The following is a 20779-nucleotide window of genomic DNA, read 5'->3' as shown; positions in this document are numbered from 1 at the left end:
TGTACCTCTCAGGATAAAGTTTAGGTGATTTGGCCATGCTAAATTGCCCATAGTGTTCAAGGATGCGTAGGTTAGGTGTATTAGTCAGGGGTAAATATAGGATAATAGGGTAGGGTAATAGGTCTGGGTGGGTTACTCTTCAGAGGATCGGTATGGACTTGCTGGGCCGAAGGGTCTGTTTCAACACAGTTGGAATTCTAAATCTAAAAATAAAAAAAACTAGAAATACTGTAGTTGTTCTTTTAAAAAAAAACAGATTTTCCAACTGTATTTCTAAATCCTTCTACTCCACCACAGCACCATACCTATTAACATTCTAATTATTGCTTTTTAAAAAACCAAGTTGCACCTTGCATTTACTCATTTCATTTCACAACTCGTATTTAGACTTTTTTTTCCTATCTTTTGTTGAAACAAAAATATGCTTCTCAGATGTTTGAAATGACCAGCTAGTGGCTACATAGAAATAATGTACCAATTATAACAATTCACCTATTGATTCTTGAACGCAGTAATTCTTATTTGTGGTTTAATGAATGTTTAAAATGTAGTTGACCTAGAATTAATGTGAATCATTGCATCATTGCACAGCAAAATATCAATATCAACAAATGTTGAAGTTTTGATCTTCAAAAACAGCACAGAGGCTTCCAGTAATACTGCTCTGAGGAAGCAAACCAAAATTGTCTAAAGTGTCCAGACACTGAATAATTGTCTCGTGTCTTAACATCTACAAGGTAGCTCCAATTATACTATTGTTCAATATTTATTCCATTTTGCCCTTTCTGCCCTCGTGTACCCTGAGGAAAAGGTGAGGCTGAGTAGCTCAGTTCTTCTGTTATTCAAAATGGTGGCTACTGGTGGATGATCAGATTAATCAATGATGCAATAATTATTTTCAAAATGTTTAACTGACAGATTATTGGAGATAAAATTGTATTGTCAGTGATTCACAAAGAATTACTATGGTGATGTAATGTTCCTTAAAATAATTTTAGAGATTGAGTTAATTTCACCTCATTTTGCTTGCTGAGTGAATGAAGAGTAGAATTTCTCTTCCTGTCTTTTCTGTGCAGTTGAAGGTTTTGAGGGCCATAAATGTTGTCTGACTTGAATGGTAAAGACGTCTTTGATGCCACTGTGAAGCCATTAAGTGATATGATGGAAAGTGTTCTGCATGTCTCCCTTTTCAGTTGATTTTCTGGTATAAACGTCTCATGCAAGTCATTAGCACCTAAAAGCAAGTATTGGAATACATAATGTGCAAATCAGTCTGCTTCACCTTCCCCAGCATCATTTAAACCTCTGTTATTTATTAATAGTATTTATTAATACTATTATTTTTCTGAGAATCCTTCCACAGGCTATACAATGGCAAGTTTGAACACTTCAATGTCCTGCAGTTGGACAAAGTACACTAAGCCATCAACCTGGGCACTGCTGATATCCTCTGAATTTCTAAAGCACCTTAGCTCATGACTCCACTCCCGGTTGGCCTAAACGTATACAGAAGTTATCTGAGGGAAGACTATCAAAATCCTATGCATGTCTCATGTCATCAGCCTTTCAGAGTCAGGCAAATTTTAAAGGAGATCCAAATCTATTTGTAAGAATGCACCTGAACTAGAACACTATGGTGGAGACAACTGATTGTTTAACACAGTTTTAAACTTGAACCTTTTGGTCCACAGATCTGTCACAAGACTGTGCTGCTTGCAGTCTATCTGAACCAGAGATATTGATCTAGATTTCTAAAGAAAACCTGTTCTGAGTTATTATGACACACTTCTAAACAGGGTGGATCTCAAACTCAGGTCTCTTGGTTCAGAGTTAGAGACACTACCAGTGCACCACAACAGACCTCACAACATATTTTAGTAGATATTCTAATCATCTTGTTCAGATGTGTAATGACACATCCTTGGAACAGGTGGGACATGAACCCAGGCTTCCTGGCTCAGACATAGGGATACTACCACTGCATCGTAAGAGCCCCAATGATGTATCTAAGTAGAGTTTTTTTTTGAAGATGACAGATGTGATTAAATATTCCTGAGTCTTTGTGTTTTCAGAGGTTAGTAAGAGCTGGTCTGACTTTGCAATCTGATATTTTCTAATCATCCTGTTCAGTGATGTTATGATGGACCTCTGGAACAGATGGGCATTAAAGTAGGGTCTCTCGATCAAAGTTAGGGGCACTATCCAGTGTCACAAAAACCCCCAATGATGTGTCCAAATAGATATTTTTCTAATTGACCTGCTCAGACATGTTATTATACAGATCTAGAGCAGGTGAGGTTTTTACCCAGGCCTCCAGACTCAGAGCTAGGATCACTACCACTGCACCGCAAGACACCTTTGATGCATTTATGTATAATTAACTAATATATAACAGACACCTTGTTACCCTATTACCTTCAGTCACTAGGTATTTAACGTTCATTATCGGAGCTTATTAGATACAACAGCAAAGATTCAAAATTACCATAAACTTCCTGGCCAATATCCTTGTTATCAGTGTGCTTCAAAGTAGTAGCATGATTGGTCCTACAGTACATTAAGGCAGAAGTGGCAAAACATCCCGAGTATAGAACTAGGCAGGCTTTTAACAAGGAAGAAGTGTATGTGAGCAAGTCGTCACATTTCTCACTTTCATTGAAAATATATTTCAAAGGAATCTCAAAACAGGATGATTTGCTGTGACCTTCCTACCATTCACTACAGTCTGACATATGGACATATTCATCAAAATATCAAGCGTTTCCCCTCCCTGGGTTAGTGAAACCATTGAACTGCTAATCCAGCACAGACAGTTCAGGGTCAAGAGGCATATGGGTGACAACACTAGTGCCTGGAGGAAATAGATGAATGAGTTACCTCAGGAGACTGTCTTAGCCCCAACCCTATTCAACTCGTACATCAACAAACTGCCCCCCACCTGGTCCCGGTTTATCCATGCAGAAAACATCTGCTGTGTACTACAGGTTCAGACTTCATCTGAGCTGGAAGATGCATTACATAATGTTATGGCTGACTGATGACTGAAAGATGTGGAGCCTACAACCAAACACCAGTCAAACAGACTCTAGCACATTCCACCTTTGTAATGACAGCAATGTGAGGGTCTTGTAAATCATCCCGGATGGTTAGTGACTGAAGCATGTGCTCCACCTGTTTATCTAAGCATCACCCTTGACAGAACACTCACATAGAACAGCACTTTAACAGGAATCATAGAGTCATAGAGTCCTACAGCATGGAGACAGACCCTTTGACCCAAACTGGTCCAGGCCGAGCAAAAGGTCCATCAATGTTAACCCCATTTCCCTGCACTTGGCCCATACGCTTCTAAACCTTTCCTATTCATGTATTTGTCTAAATGCATTTTAACTGTTGTTAATGGACCTGCCTCAACCACTTCGGCTGGCAGCTCATTCCATTTGAATACCACTCTCTGTGTAAAAAAGAGTTGTCCCTCAGGTTCCCTTTTATTCTTTTCCCTCTAATCTTAAACTGATGCCCTCTAGTTCTTGATTCCCCAACCGTGGGGAAAAGACCAATTGTATTCACTCTATCCATGCCTCTCATGATCTTAATCACTTCTATAAGATCCTGCTTCAGTCTCCTACATTCTAAAGAAAAAAGTCCTAGTTTGTCCAACCTCTCCCTATAACTCAGACCCTATGAGCCCTGGCAACATTCTTGCAAGTTTCTACTGCACTCTTTCCAGTTTAATAACATCCTTCCTATAGCAACGAGAAAGTGAGGACTGCAGATGTTGGAGATCAGAGTCAAAAAAGAGTCAATGCCCTCACTGATGAAGGCCACTGTTTCAAAAGTGTTCTGCACTGCCCTATCTACCTGTGACTCCACTTTCAGAGAACTGTGGCCTGAACTCCAAGGTCGCTCTGTTCTACGACACTCCTTAAGGCCCTACCATTCACCATGAAACTCCTACCTTGATTTGACTTTCCAAAATCCACACTTATCTATATTAAACTCCATTTGCCACTTCTTGGCCCACTTCCCCAGCTGATCAAAGTACTGCTGCAATTTCTGACAACCTTCTTCACTGTCCACGAAACCTCCTATTTTAGTGTCACCTGTAAACTTACTAATCATGCCTTGCACATTCTCATCCAAATCATTGATACAGATGACAAACAGCAATGGGCCCAACACCGACTCCTAAGGCATTCCGTGAGTCACAAACCTCAATCAGACAAGCATTCTTCCACTATTATCCTCTACTTCCTACCATCAAGCCAATTGTGTAACCAATTTGCCAGCTCCCCTTGAATTCCATGAGGTCTAACCTTTCAGAGCAGCCTACCATGTGGAACCTTATCAAAGGCCTTACTGAAATCAATACAGACTATGTCTACAGCCTTGCCCTTGTCAATCTTCCTTGTCACTTCATCAAAGAATTCCATCAAATTTGTGAGGCGTGATCACCCATGCACAAAGTCATGCTGATTATTCCTAATCAAACTCTGTCTTTCCAAATACATGTACATTTTATCTCTGAGAATCTTCTCAAGTAACTTACCTACCACAGATGTTAAGCTTTCTGGTCTTTAGCTCTCAGGTTTTTCTTTGCAGCCCTTTTTGAATAAGGGCACAACTTTTGCTATTCTCCAGTCCTCCGGGACCTCCCCCATGGCTAACAATGATGTAAAAGTCTCAGCCAGGGCCCCCACAATTTCTTCTCTAGCCTCTTGGATGTATCTGGTCAGGGTCAGGAAATGTATCCATCTTCATACATTCTAATACATCCAACACCTCCTCTACTGTGATCTGGACTGTCCCCAAGATATCACCACTAACTTCCCCAAATTCCCAAGTCTTCATGTCTTTCTCCATCGAAAACACAGGAGAAATATTCATTGAGGACCTCACTCATCTGCTGCAGTTCTACACATACGAGTCCACTTGAGGGGTCCTATTCACTCTCTATTTATTCTTTTTCCTTTAATATACTTAAAGAACCTCTTTGGATTCATCATAATTTTCTCAGCCAAGGTTATTTCATGCCCCCTTTTTGCCATCTTGATTTCCTCTTCAGTAAACTCCTGTATCCCCTATACAGTATACCTGTAAAAAAAACCTTCAGCAACCTCCTCAATAAACTGACTGACATCTTAAGGGATCCTAAACCAAATCCTTAAGGACCTCTTTCCTTGACATTATGTTCTCATCTGCAGAATATTGCTTCCTAGCACAATACCAACCCAACTCAACTCAACACTGTGTATCATTACAGGTACTCTTTGATCAATGCACCCACCTATCTCCTCCCCATCTCCATCCCCACCCCCCCACTCCCGAGAAACTACCCAACAGGCAAGTTACTGGAGAAGATATACTCCAGTCCAAGCCTACTCTTATTGAATGACCTCCTCAATCCACTATCAGTCCCCCTTGCCTCACACCACTCTATATAGTTAAATGCACTATGACATGGAATTACGGACGAAGACCAATCTCAGGAGGATTAGATGGAAGATTGGCGTGAAAATCATCCCCAGAAACCACTCTTCCATAAAGCATTGATTTCAGAGCCAGGTTGAAGTGCAGTGATCTCCCATGAAACCATTGAATTCTTCGAAACCATTTTTGGTCTGACCATGGCTTCTGCAGCTGTCTAACATCTTTGGGATGGCCTGGACCAGCCAGGTTTCAGTTATGATACAATCCAAGCAACAAGTCACATTATTGAGGAGCATCTGCTGATTAAAACTTGAATGTGGTCTTAGAGAACATCATTTAACCACAAACAGGACTATTGCCTGGCACTGTGACTATACATATGCTAAGGAAATAAGAAGTTGGGGAACTGAGTTTGAGCTGCCAATCCACAACTCCATAGCAACATCCAGACATAAACACTTTCCTTTGGTACTGAGTTATTTTCACATTAAGAACAGAATCCCTCTATGTGTTATTTTTATGGTAAGTTCAAGGGCAATTAGGGATCAGCATTATGTGCTGGTCTTGGCAGCCACACCCACATTCCTTGAATGACATTTTTAAAGTGTCACATTAGTGGCTTATTGTGTCTTGGATTTCTGCTCACAAGGCTCCTTTCCTATGCTTCTCCTTTATTGATGAAAATGAACACTTCTTAGTGCACTGCCTTGGTTAAGGAATATTTTCCAGTTTGGGTGTATATGTGAGCTTATTTAAATTCAAAATCCTTCAGTTCTTACAAATGCACAGTTAGTACAATGTAAATCCCTGTTGTTGTAGGAGTGGGATTGAAATGCCAGTGTGGGTTAGACATGGAATATCATGTATAAAGTTGAAACATGCATTGAGCTATTGGTTAAAGCCTGGTTGGAGGAGTAGACTGTGAGGTGGTTTTCAAAGTGGCAGAAATATATGACAAGAAGAATAAAATTCGAAACTGAATTTCAGACTACATATTGGTGGGAGGCTCTGTTAATGTATGTTATGCATCGTGATTGGAAAAGATAAGCAAGCTCGGATCAAAAGATCAAAACATGCAGATGGGGATGGTGAGAGACCGTGCAAGAAACTGCAGAAGTGTGCTTGCTTACGGTCATGGTGTGGTTTGTAAAAAAGAATGCAAATAAAAGTTTTTGAATCAAAGTGTTATGGTTACCAGAAGCTAGTCAACAAACAGTGGTGGGGAGGTAGCACAATAGGATATAGGGATCGATGGATTGAAGGAGGGACAAAACTAAATCATATTTTTAACCTATAATGTGGGTTCAGACTCATAATAGGATCAAGGATGTGTTTTGACATGTTTACCTGAAGAAGCTGCGAGGAAGGGGAATGAATTGAGAGAATGGGTGCACACCTTTTTTGCAGAAGCATCAACAAAAAAAAATTCTTTAAAAACTTCTGATTTTGTACTTTTTACTCTATGTTCAGACGTCTCTGGGGAGGTGCTTTTCCATGCTTCGATACACTCCTCCTGATAGGATGACACACTGTCTGGCCGGTTGAAGCTATTGTGGGAAGGCAAAGCATAATGGTCATTATACCAGTTCTCTGTGATATACTTCAAAATGTTCCTATTCACAACACACACTAACATATCAAAGAAATACCCTCCCCATTAGACCATCCATATATAGTTCCAGTTTCAATGGATGGAACCTTGCCAGGGTCTGACTGATGTGGACTATGGTAAAATGTGTGGCAGGATTGGATGAAATGTTCGGCAATGTCCACCTCAATTTCAAGATCAGCATACCACATGTAGTTTGCTTTTCTCAAGCAGGGTGACAAGATTCTCATGAGGGAGTGTTAAGTTGTCAACCGACACTTATTATTGCTTGTTAAGTGCCCTGTTAACAGAGCAACTCACCACTTTAATTTTCCAGGGTGGTCTTACCAAAATCACCATGCTAACTAACCATTGGGAAAACTCCACATGGAAACCAGAATAGCTTCTTGGAGACCTCCACTCACAGCTTGCTCCAGACCTCTATATTGAACACCAGGCACCAACCTTTTTGGGGCACTCTTAGGGTACTCACTGCATATCCACAATTATTGACATCTAACATGTGCAAGCCTGTAGGAGACCTCATGGTGTATCTCCAATCCACTTACTGGACTCTTCTGCACTTCAATGCTACACTTCTCAATGCACCACCAACTATCATTGTATGCTGCCACAAGGACACTGTGCTCAGGGACATGCACCCAGCTCATGGACAGGACCAGGCTGTATTTCCAGGCACTTCATTCGCCCTCATTGCATTCACTCACACTTGGTTTTTTTGGATGCTCACAACATATCTGCCTTGCATCCTCACAAACAGATGAGAAATACGTGCATCTGAAAGCCGAGGACCATCAGGAACCTGCAGCATGTGTGGAGTAGCCTGTTAATGTAAAGTCTTCAGCCATAAATGCCCTCACAATATAGTGAAGTAGCAGAACTGTGGCAGCTGGATTTCCATGGAATGCTGTACAACTGAGCAAGGGACGGTACTGTTAGCCTTTGTTTAGAGATGCGCGATGGACCAGACCAACCTCCCTCAAAATATATTAAGAAGATAGTCTAGACTCTGACTTTTTCTTATTTTAAAGATAAGTGTAAGGCGTTGTGTTCCGGATGCAATTCAATTGGTCAAACTACTAAGCTTGAGACAAAACACTATTTATTCATATCTTATAATTAAAACAAAGACAAAAATAAAAATGAAAGAAACGAATTGACTTAGAGTCATAGAGTCATAGAGATGTACAGCATGGAAACAGACCTTTCGGTCCAACCCGTCCATGCCGACCAGATATCCCAACCCAATCTTGTCTCACCTGCCAGCACCTGGCCCATATCCCTCCAAACCCTTCCTATTCATATACCCATTCAAATGCCTCTTAAATGTTGCAATTGTACCAGCTTCCACACACATCCTCTGGCAGCTCATGCATACACCATACACGTACCACCCTCTGCATGAAAAAGTTGCCCCTTAGGTCTTTTTTATATCTTTCCCTTCTCACCCTAAATCTATGCCCTCTAGTTCTGGATTCCCTGACCTCAGGAAAAAGACTTTGTCTATTTATCCTATCCATACCCCTCATAATTTTGTAAACCTCTATAAGGTCACCCCTCAGCCTCTGACACTCCAGGGAAAACAACCCCAGCCTGTTCAGCCTCTTCCTGTAGCTCAGATCCTCCAACCCTGGCAACATCTTTGTAAATCTTTTCTGAACCCTTTCAAGTTTCACAACATCTTTCCGATAGGAAGGAGACCAGAACTGCACGCAATATTCCAACAGTGGCCTAACCACACTTATCTGGAACTCTCTCAAAATACTTAACAAAGTAATATATATATATTAACTACTAATAATTAATTGTTCCAGAATAGTAATATTCCATAAATACAGCCTTGGCAAAGCAAAGTGTGTAAAATAGATTGTGTCACATGCTATTCTAGCAGCATGAAGAGAACCCTAGTTTTTACCTGTAACAGAGAGAGGAATAAGAGCTTCCAAATCCAGCTTCATGACCCAAGTAACTGCTACCGAAAGCAAAAGGTAGAATAAATCCTGGTTCTGTGGGAGTTTGATCCCAACCATTCAAGCTGCTTCTATTGTTTTAGGAAGGCACGGTGACTCAGTGGTTAGCACTGCTGCCTCACAGCACCAGGGTCCCAGATTTGATTCCAGCCTCGGGCGACTGTCTGTGTGTGGAGTTTGCACATTCTGCCTGGGTTTCCTCTGGTGCTCCAATTTCCTCCCACAGTCCAAAGATGTGCTGGTCAGGTGAATTGGCCATGCTAAATTGCCCGTAGTGTTAGGTGTATTAGTCAGAGGGAAATGGGTGGGTTGCTCTCCGAGGGTCAGTGTGGACTTGTTGGGCCAAAGGGCCTGTTTCCACACTGTAAGGAATCTAAGCTAATTTTAAAAAACCCAAGGCCTCACAAGCTGTTTACTTTATTGGCTTTGTAGCAGATCACGTGGTACCTCTTTCTCAAACTTTCTTCATTTAAAAAAAGGACAAAATACACCTCTTAAAGGCATAGTATTGTCACCACTCCCCCCTTAAAAATGAGTCATCAATATACAAAGATGGCTTCATTTTAAAAACCTTAGGCTTTTAGAACATTACTATACATACATAACATTGACTCTAAGCATGCAAATATTCACTACTTCAGTCTGTTTTCCCTGCTACCAATTGCTTTCGAATTCCTTCATCAATTACATTCACTCGTCCTGCCACATGTATAATTTTCAAATTGAATGGCTGCAATAACATGCTCCATCTAAATTTTTCCAAAAGCTTTAAGGGGTTATGATCAGTATCTACAATTGTCTCTGACACATTACTGGCAACATAAATGTTGAAATGTTTCAACACCAACTCAAGGTCTTCTTCTCAATTGTGGATTGTTTCTGTTGATGCTCATTTAATTTTCTAAAAAAAATACTCAATAGGTCTTTCTATCTTCTTGTCGTCTTGTTGCAAGAGTACAACACTGAAACCCACACTACTTGCATCGATAGCCACCTTGAATGTCTTTGAGTAATTATGTGTGGCTAACGCTGGGGCAATGGTTAACTCAGCTTTCAGACAGTCTGCCATTCACTGAACGTTTCTGCACTACTTCAACGAGGTAGTCAATGGAGCAACGCACTGCTAAAATTCCATATGAATTTCTGATAAAAACCACTCAGTCCCAGGAATCATAGTACTTCTCTCTTCACTGATATTCAAAACACCCCAAAACCTTTGTTTTCACATCCCATGGTGCCATTTGTCCATGTCTAATGGCACGGCCGGGAAACTGACTTGAGCTTTAAGCTACAGGAGCTCATTTCTTGGGCTGGTAAATTATTACAGAAGGTTCATACATAACCTGGCACCTTTGCATCAACACCTAAAAAAGGGGCAACATTGGAAATGGTCACATAGACAAGACCTAGCTTTCACTGAAGTAAAGACACAGCTATTATCTTCTAAGCCACTGGCACACTATGATCCTAAGCCAGATCTGGTATTGACTTGCAATGCCTTCCCATATGGCATTGGGTGGTATTAGCTCATAGGTGGCGCAGAAGCCCTGCATACAGGACTTTGGCTAATGCAGAGCATACAAATGCCCAGATAGAGAAGAAAGGTTTGGCGGTCATATTGGAGACCGGAAGTTCCACCAATACCTTTATGGGCAATGGTGTATGCTGACAATGATACTGAATGTGAAAGCTGCATAGCAGTTACAATGGACTTTATCTGTGCTGGGTCATGGAGATCTTGGCATTGCCCTCTCCTGCCAGGGTGAGGATTGGTCCCCTCATAGAGGAGGTGAATGTCAGGCACCTTGTCACTCATCTTGGCTCTCTCTGCCTTATTCTGGAATAATTTCTTGTGGAATGAGACAAAGGGAGGTATTGAGTGAAATGAAAGTGACTCGCACAGCTCTTAATGCTGGTGCAAATAGGAGCAAAGTGGTGAGGTGTGCAGAGTAAATAAGTATAAAGCACAGAGGGCATGCAGGATAAGTAGTCTGAGTGGTTGGGTGGATCAGAGTGACTGAGGCTAGATGCTGCATGCAATAGTGAACCAAGTAAGCTATAAGACCTGGTTGCACATGGCTGCAGAAGTAGAGATAGAGTGAAGTAGCAGAAAGAAGATGTTCTTCCTGCACTGCTGGGTGTTCTTCCAAATTGAGGACACCACACTGACTCTGAAAGTAGCTTTACATTGGCTGGCTGGGTCTATTCACCAGGACTTCAAGGTCACTGTCAATAAAACCTGCTCTGCTGGCCATCTCGGAAGCGATTCTTCCCTCACTGTAACTGGGAATGGCAGTTCCTGGTGAGCAGTGATTCACCTGGTGTACAGTTGGAGTTTAAATATGGCACCAACAGCAGAAATCCCACAAGATTCCAGCAGTGGCAAGTGCTTCAGCCACTCATGAAGGCAAGATAGCACAAGCATAGGGCCACTGAAACATGGTGAGTTCATAAGGAGGTGAGCAATATAACATTGTGTGAGATAGCTTGCGAGAGCTCATGAGCGAAATCATGAAACTCCCTGAAACTGACACTTGGCTGACTTGGTAAACTCTGTCCATGGTTTTTCCTGTATTATTTTGTTTTTGGTCTTAAATATTACAGAATTATTCTCAGTGCTACACAGCACCTGACTCCATGTCCTTGAAAAACAAGACATATGTGGACATCTCAGGGCCCAAATTGTTGGGTAGAAAGCACGGTTACATCTTGTTCAAACATAACACAAGTGAGGTATCTGTATTCCATTTTCTTGAAGATCTCTGGATTTATTAACAGCTAAACTAATATAGACATTGTAGAGTAATCTCCAGACACAGCCTGTGTCTTGAGTGCTACAGTGCAGAGAGTCTGTGGCCTATGATATCATTTGGGTATTTGGTTATTACACATGTTGAGCTCTTAAACAGACACTAATCTGAAGGTGAAAACACAACACTCACCATATTTAGTAATGGTAACCATGTTCTTTACCCACATTTTGAAACTGGCATTAAGTATTTGCATTTTCTACCAAGGTCTCCTTTCCAAAATTAGTTTGCTCTTTGACAGCCCACACCATTGCAGCAACACCAAAATGAGTGTGAGGAATTTCCTGCAACCAATAACTAAACTAACTTCTGGAGTGGATTTGAGGAGGAATACTTCACATGGCTCCCACTTACTGGTCACCACTGTAACCCTCAGTCTCCTCATACCACACATGAATGCATGGAGAAAGGGTGAGACACAGGTAACATGAAAAATAAACTTGCAAGTTAATGAATAACATTGAAAAGTGCACCCTATTGTGATATTGACAACTTACTAGCCAGGAAATTTGCTGAATAAATGCCATCTCATCAAATTGCATCATTAGACCTTTCTATTTCACACTTTAGCTGAACATAGGATTATGGGTGGCATGGTAGCACAATGGTTAGCACTGCTGCCTCACACCACCAGAGACCCGGGTTCAATTCCCGCTTCAGGCATCTGTCTGTGTGGAGTTTGCACATTCTCCCCGTGTCTGCGTGGGATTCCCCCCACAGTCCAAAGATGTGCAGATTAGGTGAATTGGCCATGCTAAATTGCCTGTAGTGTTAGGTGAAGGGGTAAATGTTGGGGAATGGGTCTGGGTGGGTTGCTCTTCGGAGGGTTGGTGTGGACTTGTTGGGCCGAAGGGCCTGTAAGTAATCTAATCATAAATCATAGGGTTTGTAATTACACAGAAAACCATAGATTAGAATTAGTCAGCATGGTTTTGTGAGGAGCAGATCATGCTTCACAAACCTTATTGAATTCTTTGAGGATGTGACAAAACATGTTGACAAAGGTAGAGCAGTGCATGTGATGTACATGGATTTTAGCAAGGTGTTTGATAAGGATCCCCATGGTAGACTATTCAGAAAGTAAGGAAGCATGGGATACTTGGAAACCTGTCTGTTTGGATACAGAGTTGACTGGCCCATAGAAGACAGAGGGTGGTGGTAGATAGAAAGTATTCAGCCTGGAACTCTATGACCTGTGAGGCATAGAGAAAGTGGACAGCCAAAGACTTTTTCCCATGGCAGAAATGTGTATCACAAGAGAGCACAACTTTAAGATAATTGGAGGAAGGTTTAGGGGAGATGTTAGAGGTAGGTTCTTTACTCAGAGAATGGTGGGTGTGTGGAATGCACTGCCAGCAGTGGTAATAAACTCAGGTACATTAGGGACATTTGAGCAACTCAAAATAGGCACATGGAAGTTAGTGCAATGAAGGGTATGTAGATTAGTTTGATCTTAGAGTAGGATAAAAAGACTGGCACAACATTGAGGGCCAAGGGGCCTGTACTGTGCTGTACTGTTCCATGTTGCAAAAACTGCGCAAAGATTTCAGGAAGTGTGAGCTGGCAACAGTAAGATCAGTAAAATAACTTGGATGTTGGTGAATGGACGGACTCTTGGTCTGTTTCTTAATTCATGAAATGTAAGAATAAAACATTAAACAGAAGAACAAGTGGGAAGGAGTCAGAGTCAATTAGGTATAGTAAAAGGAAGGAAAAGAATAAACAGACTTGATTAAGAAAAAGACAAAATGTGGAAGAAATGAAAGCTAAATGCTTTTCAAAAAAACATCCTTCTTAATTTTTAATTGCCTTTAAGAATAACTGACAATCTGCAAGAATGATACTCCACAACTTCTATTTCCGTTTTTGTGCCAAAGAGATTGAATGATATTGCAGGAGTATACATCAGGCATTAAGAGAATGTTTCAATATTAAGCATCAGTCTGTGGAGCAATGAATATGTTTCAATTTCATAAATGCAGTAATTCTATGAAACCTGTGGAGCAGTTGTCAATAAGCTCTGTTTTGTTTTGACAGGCTAAAGAGGTATCACAAATTATTCAGCATTTTGTGGTGATATGCCATTAATAAGATGTCTGTTCCTCACCATAAATTGTTGACTTACTGACACACCAATAGCAGCGTGCACACTTAATTGTCTTTTTTTTCCAGCAAATTTTGAGCCAATATTTTAATTCTCAATTCAGCAGATTCAAAACTCAAGTCTAAACTTCCCACAGTATTGAACTGAGAACAGTTTTCATTCACACAATCAAGTCTGTCATAAGGAGTAACTGTCATGTCACCTTTCTTTGTTCTTCACTTCCTCATTCTGTTTTTCAGAGGTTTGAGAATTTTCCATGCAGTCAGCAAATACAGTAGACATAGCCTAAACAAGAAATATAACCTGATTAATTGCAATCATTGTTCTATTTACAAATATTTCCACAAGGCTTCTCTTGATTCCAGAATGGACACTAAAGGGACTCAGTGTCCTCTCCTGTGATGGATTTGATGTGAGGGATTCAAGACGGATGGTGATGGCTGGGGACCAGGCTGCCTTTCTCCCTGCTGGCCTGATTTAAACCATGCTGAGAGTAACATCATGCCTCACGGATCCATTCAAATGGCATTTTATGTAGACCCAGGGCACATTGTGATTAACCCTTACCTTGGATTTACAATTAGCTTGTGATTCTGAACAGGCCTTCTGATTTTCATCCATTAGCTTTGTGCCGATATTTGGTGGAATCTTTTCTTTCTCCTCACATTGTAGTGATAAATAACTGAATGTAGAAAGATGGAAAATGTGTGAAGTTCTGTTTGAGAAAGCTGGTAAAATGTAACAGTTTGAGTACTTTTGGTATTCACACTTTCACCAGATTGGTACTGAACTTCTAAAATATGATTATCAGTGTGGTCAGATATGTTTTATCTTTTTAATTGTTTCCTCAGCTTCCTCCCTGGCTAGGAATTTCCATTTTCAAGGCTACGTGTGGGGCCGGGTGTCTTTCAGGTTGAGTAAGCCCTTGCCCATATCAGCATGGAAACCTGCCAGATCAAGTGCCTATCAGGTGCTTAAACATTGACTAGTGGGCATCTTGATCAACCAGGTCCCTAGACCAAGATTTTTTGCCCTGCTTGAAGTGGTCAATTGGTAATGAGCAGCCACTGTGAGCTGTAGCAATGCATCCAAGGCCTAGGCTAATGGGCAAACAACAGGACCAGGGTCAGTGGAAAGGCAAGTGATGTTTTTGAGATGGTGGGATTATTGTGGGATAGGGGTCATGGGAGAGGGATTTCAGGGTGATTTTCAGCAGCCAAATCCCTGCCTCATCTGCTCCCAGATTGAGGTAAATGGGGTTCTACCCCAACCAATCCAACAGGCATCCAGCTGTCCAGTTTTCCCGGTCAGGAAAGCAGTCATTTTTTTTAACCACCAGGAAGGCGGATAATCAAGTCAATGGTTGGTGAGGCTTTTAATTGGTTGTTTATTAACCACTTAAAGGCTTTAACTGGTGATTTGTCAGAAAGATTAACAATGTACTTCTCAGCTCAGAACTAAATTGTCAACTGCCGCCAATCCGGCCAATTATTTTCACTTTCCTCCATCTTCCCTACTATATCTTGAGAGAGCAAAACTCCCCCGCCATATGTTCTTTGTCAAACAATTAAGAGAAACCTGCTGCTCAGTCTCTTCTCTAATCACTAGGATATACTCAAGATCAGCCTTGTATTTTCCTGCCCACTGTTTTCCTGTTGAGAAGTTGTGCCAAATTGCACGCTAATACCATACAGCACAATAACATATCTATACACAAACCTCAACTTCACCATTTCAGCAGATTGGAGGTTGTCCCGTTCGAGTGTTGACATGAGACTTTTTCCCTTAATCTGAATGGACTCCCTGGAAAACAGATCTAAGGGTCAGGCTGCATGTTGGCTGCATGTCAAAAAGAAACATCTTCTTTAAAAGGAGTTGCTGCTGTCCATGATAATTACGCAATGTAAAATGGCAGTAAGTGCACAGCACACGTTTTGAGATGTGAACAACAACTGGCCATGGGAAAGACTCTGACTTACACGTATGGTAAAAGAGAACAGTGCTGCATTTAGCAGTGGGTCATCCATCATGGTGCCTGGGAATAATTTGAAGGGAGAATTAATACAATGTTCCAGATTTGCTGGTGATATTTTAAATCAACCTATTCAGGTGATATTTTAAATCACCTACACATCTCTGCAGCAGGTGTCCTGGTTCTCATGAACCCAGGTACCCTGGCTCAGAGTTGGGACACTACCACTGTGCTACAAGAGCTCCCTGAGCTTTGGTGGACATGGGAGGAAGAAAAAAGGTTAAGTTGTCATCAAAGAAAGGATCCAATGAATGAAATTAATGGCATGTGCCCATTAAAGCTCTTTTTGAATCAAAAAATCAGCCCAGAATATGGATTTTGACTGATAGCTGAGTCAGAAACTAAAAAGATGAAATAGGGTCTATCATCTTGATTGACAGCTCTGTGGCAGGATATTTCTCCTGCAGATTTTTAATGTGTGGCTGGAGAATGTAAAAGTCAGTCAATATATGGCCAATTGAAACCAAGCTCATTTGGTTCTGGCAGTGATTCATCATGGAAGGACTGAACTTTTTGTTTCAGTAGACATTGATAGGGCATAGAAAAACACATTTTATTGTTTTGATATATGTTGTAGCAATCAGTGATATTCAATACATTTTGTTTGTTTGTAGGCTATGTCTTCTGATAAACTGTATACTAATCTGCCTATGGAATCATCTGGTGCATTCCAAAATGCTAATGTACATAGACAAGGGCCAGGATTGCACTATCATTGTTGTTTAGCCAGGAATGGAGCAGCTGAGGGGCTGCAGGAATGTGAAGTAAAGTGGAGTTGCTACTGTGATGATACTGCTCCTTTACAAGGTTATGTTGTCCTTGGTTTTTGTTGCCTCCTCTACTTTTAATTGTAATTCAAACTGTTTCATTTCTGTTGCCTTTTCCTTATCTTTTGCCTCTAACTCAAGCTGCTTCATTTTCAATTGGATTTTAGCTATCTCCAAAGATTCTGATGGCATTTCCAGCAAATATAAATGCAGAGCTATTGCTGTAATTATCTCTCCTTTCCTTATGGAAAGAGGCAGCTCTAATGCCAACTTGTCTGCTAATTCCAGCATCTCGGCCTTAATCACCTTTTGTAAAACCATCAAAATCATTTTTTCCATCCCCAGAAATCTCTTAAGAGACTGAAAGAGCCATTGATATCCCAAGCACAATTTAAACCAACCAAAATAAACACGCAGAACAAAATACACTGACACCTGATACTTGCTGCCTTTGAGTCCAACAACCCTAACCCCAATTTGGAATTGTAGAACAAAAGAAAGGAAAGGCTGGAAGGTGTAGGGAATGCTGGATGACTAAAGAAATTTAGGGTTTGGTTAAGAAAAAGAAGAAAGCATATGTTAGGTATAAACAGGAGAGATAGAGTGAATCCTTAGAAGAGTATAAAGGCCGTTGGAGTATACTTACGAGGGAAATCAGGATGAAAAAAGGGGACATGAGATAGTTTTGGTGAATAGAATTAAGGAGAATCCAAAGGGTTTTTACAAATACATTAAGGACAAAAGGGTAACTAGGTAGAGAATAGGGCCTCTCTAAGATCAGCAAGGTGGCCATTCTGTGGAGCTGCAGGAGATGGGGGAGATACTAAATGAGTATTTTGCATCAATGTTTACTGTGGAAAAGGACATGAAAGACATAGAATGTAGGGAAATACATGGTGACATCTAGAAAAATGTCCATATTACAGAGAAGGAAGTGTTGGATGTTTTGAAAATCATAAAAGTGGATAAATCCCCAGGACCTGATCAGGCGTACCCGAGAACTATGTGGGAAGCTAGAGAAGTGATTGCTGGGCCCCTTGCAGAGATATTTGTATCAGCGATAGTCACAGGTGAGGTGGCAGAAGACTAGAGGTTGGCTAACATGCTGCCACTATTTAGGAAAGGTGTTAAGGACAAGCCAGGGAACTATAGACTGGTGAGTCTGATGTCGGTGGTGGGCAAGTTGTTGGAGGGAATCCTGAGGGACAGGATGTACATGTATTTGGAAAGGCAAGGACTGATTTGGGTTGGTCAGCATGGTTTTGTGCGTGGGAAATCATGTCTCACAAACTTGATTGAATTTTTTGAGGAAGTAACAAAGAGGAGTGATGAGGGCAGAGTGGTAGACATAATCTATATGGACTTCAGTGAGGCGTTTGACAAGGTTCCCCATGGGAGACTGGTTAGCGAGGTTAGATCTCATGGAATACAGGGAGAACTTGGCTCAAAGGTAGAAGCAGTTCAGGCAGCATCCGAGGAGCAATAAAATCGACGTTTCGGGCAATAGCCCTTCTTCAGGAATCCTGATGAAGGGCTTTTGCCCAAAACGTCGATTTTACTGCTCCTCGGATGCTGCCTGAACTGCTGTGCTCTTCCAGCACCATTAATCCAGAATCTGGTTTTCAGCATCTGCAGTCATTGTTTTTACCTCAAAGGTAGAAGACAGAGGGTGCTGGTGGAGTGTTGTTTTTCAGACTGGAGGCTTGTGACCAGTGGAGTGCCACAAGGATCGTTGCTGGGTCCACTACGTTTCGTCATTTATATAAATGATTTGGATATAAGCAGAGAGGTGTAGTTAGTAAGTTTGCAGATGACACCAAAATTGGACAGCGAAGAAGGTTACCTCAGATTACAACAGGATCATGACCAATGGGCTGAGAAGTGGCAGATAAATGTGAGGTGTGCATTTTGGGAAAGCAAATCTTAGCAGGACTTATACACTTAATGGTAAGGTCCTAGGGAGTGTTGCTGAACAAAGAGACTTGGAGTCCAGGTTCATAACTCCCTGAATGTGGAGTCACAGTTAAATAGGATAGTGAAGAAGGCATTTGGTATGCTTTCCTTTATTGGTCAGAGTATTGCGTACAGGAGTTGGGAGGTCATTGCATTACCCGAAACACTACTCGGGTAGTGTCTCCCACCCATCCTCCTCCTCTAACCAAAACAAATGGTTCTGTGCGCCAGATTGGTAAAGTAACAAGTTTATTTTTTATTCCTTATTTTTCAACAATCTCTTTGGGAATTTAGAATAGTGGGAATGGAGGTTAGGGTTACCACTAGTGTCCCTGCTGACTACATCTGTGGGAAGTGCACCCAACTCCAGCTCCTCGAAAACCGCGTTAGGGAACTGGAGCTAGAGTTGGATGAACTTTGGGTCATTCGGGAGGCAGGGGGGTTATTGAGAGGAGTTACAGGGAGGTAGTCACTCCTCAGTACAAGAAGAAGGCAGATGGGTTACAGTCAGGGGCCGGAAAGGGAACCGGCTGGCAGTGCAGGGATCCCCTGTGGCCATTCCCCTCAACAATAAGTATACTGTTTTGGGTACTGTTGGGGGGGGGGGACTTACCAGGGGAAAGCAGTGGGGCACAGGACTCTGGCACACAGTCTGTCCATGCTGCTCAGAAGGGAAGGGGGAAGAGGAGCAGAGCAGTAGTCATTGGGGACTCCATAGTCAGGGGGACAGATAGGAGGTTCTGTGGGGATGAGAGATACTCACGGTTGGTGTGTTGCCTCCCAGGTGCCAGGGTTCATAATGTCTCTGATTGTATTTTTGGGATCCTTAAGGGGGAGGGGGAGCAGACCCAAGTCATGGTCCACATAGTCACCAATGACATAGGTAGGAAGAGAGATGGGGATTTAAGGCAGAAATTCAGGGAGCTAGGATGGAAGCTTAGAGCTAGGATGGAGTTGTTGTCTCTGGTTTGTTGCCCGTGCCACATGCTAGTGAGGCGAGGAATAGGAAGAGAGAGGAGTTGAACACATGGCTACAGGGATGGTGCAGGAGGGAGGGTTTGGAATTCTGGGATAATTGGGGCTCTTTCTGGGGTAGGTGGGACCTCTACAAGCAGGATGGTCTTCATCTGAACCAGAGGGGTACCAATATCCTGGAGGGGAAATTCGCTAAGGCTATTGGCATGGGTTTAAACTAATCCAGCAGGGGGATGGAAACCAAAATTGCAGATTGAGTTTAGAAAAGATTGAGAGGAGGGAGGTCCGAAATCAGGTTTCAGGGACGCAAGATGGCACCGGCAAGCAAGAAGTTGATTTGAAGTGAGTCTACTTCAACGCCAGGAGCATCCGGAATAAGGTGGGTGAACTTGCCGCATGGGTTGGTACCTGGGATTTCGATGTTGTGGCCATTTCGGAGACATGGGTAGAGCCGGGATAGGAATGGTTGTTGCAGGTTCCAGGATTTAGATGTTTCAGTAAAAACAGAGAAGATGGTAAAAGAGGGGGAGGTGTGGCATTGTTGGTCAAGGACAGTATTATAGTTGCAGAAAGGATGTTTGGGGACTTGTCAACTGAGGTAGTATGGGCTGAGCTTAGAAACAGGAAAGGAGAGGTCACCCTGTTGGGAGTTTCCTATAGGCCTCTGAATAGTTTCAGAGATGTAGAGGAAAGGATAGCAAAGATGATTCTCGATAGGAGTGAGAGAGACAGGATAGTTGTCATGAGGGACTTCAACTTTCCAAATATTGACTGGAAACACTATAGTGCGAGTACTATATATGGGTCCATTTTTGTCCAGTGTGTGCAGGAGGGCTTCCTGACACAGTATGTAGACAGGCCAACAAGGGGCGAAGCCACATTCGATTTGGTACTGGGTAATGAGCCCACCCAGGTGTTAGACTTGAAAGTAGGTGAGCACTTTGATGATAGCGATCACAATTCTGTTATATTTACTTTAGTGATAGAAAGGGATAGGTGTATACCACTGGGCAAGAGTTACAGCTGGGGGAAAGGCAATTACAATGCGATTAGGCAAGATTTAGGAAGCATAGGATGGGGAAGGAACTGCAGGGGATGGGCACATTAGAAATGTGGAGCTTATTCAAGG

General features: G+C 41.9%; 1 protein-coding gene across 1 annotated transcript in view; it reads right to left on the bottom strand.

Annotated features, from left to right (window-relative positions):
* Window positions 1-20779, bottom strand: part of LOC122554277 — a 254601-nt gene that overhangs the window by 1987 nt on the left and 231835 nt on the right. The window contains exons 26-30 of the mRNA XM_043699049.1: window positions 15643-15726; window positions 14491-14605; window positions 14126-14208; window positions 6778-6977; window positions 1017-1234 (exon numbers count right to left, since the gene is read on the bottom strand). Of these exons, the coding sequence (XP_043554984.1) occupies window positions 1017-1234; window positions 6778-6977; window positions 14126-14208; window positions 14491-14605; window positions 15643-15726 (700 nt within the window). The remainder of the gene's footprint in view (window positions 1-1016; window positions 1235-6777; window positions 6978-14125; window positions 14209-14490; window positions 14606-15642; window positions 15727-20779) is intronic.

The sequence above is a fragment of the Chiloscyllium plagiosum genome, chromosome 11 (assembly GCF_004010195.1).
Source record: "Chiloscyllium plagiosum isolate BGI_BamShark_2017 chromosome 11, ASM401019v2, whole genome shotgun sequence".
NCBI classification, from domain to species: Eukaryota; Metazoa; Chordata; class Chondrichthyes; order Orectolobiformes; family Hemiscylliidae; genus Chiloscyllium; species Chiloscyllium plagiosum.
Note: the sequence above shows the minus strand (reverse complement) of the source record. Positions and strands in the feature narration are given on the sequence as shown.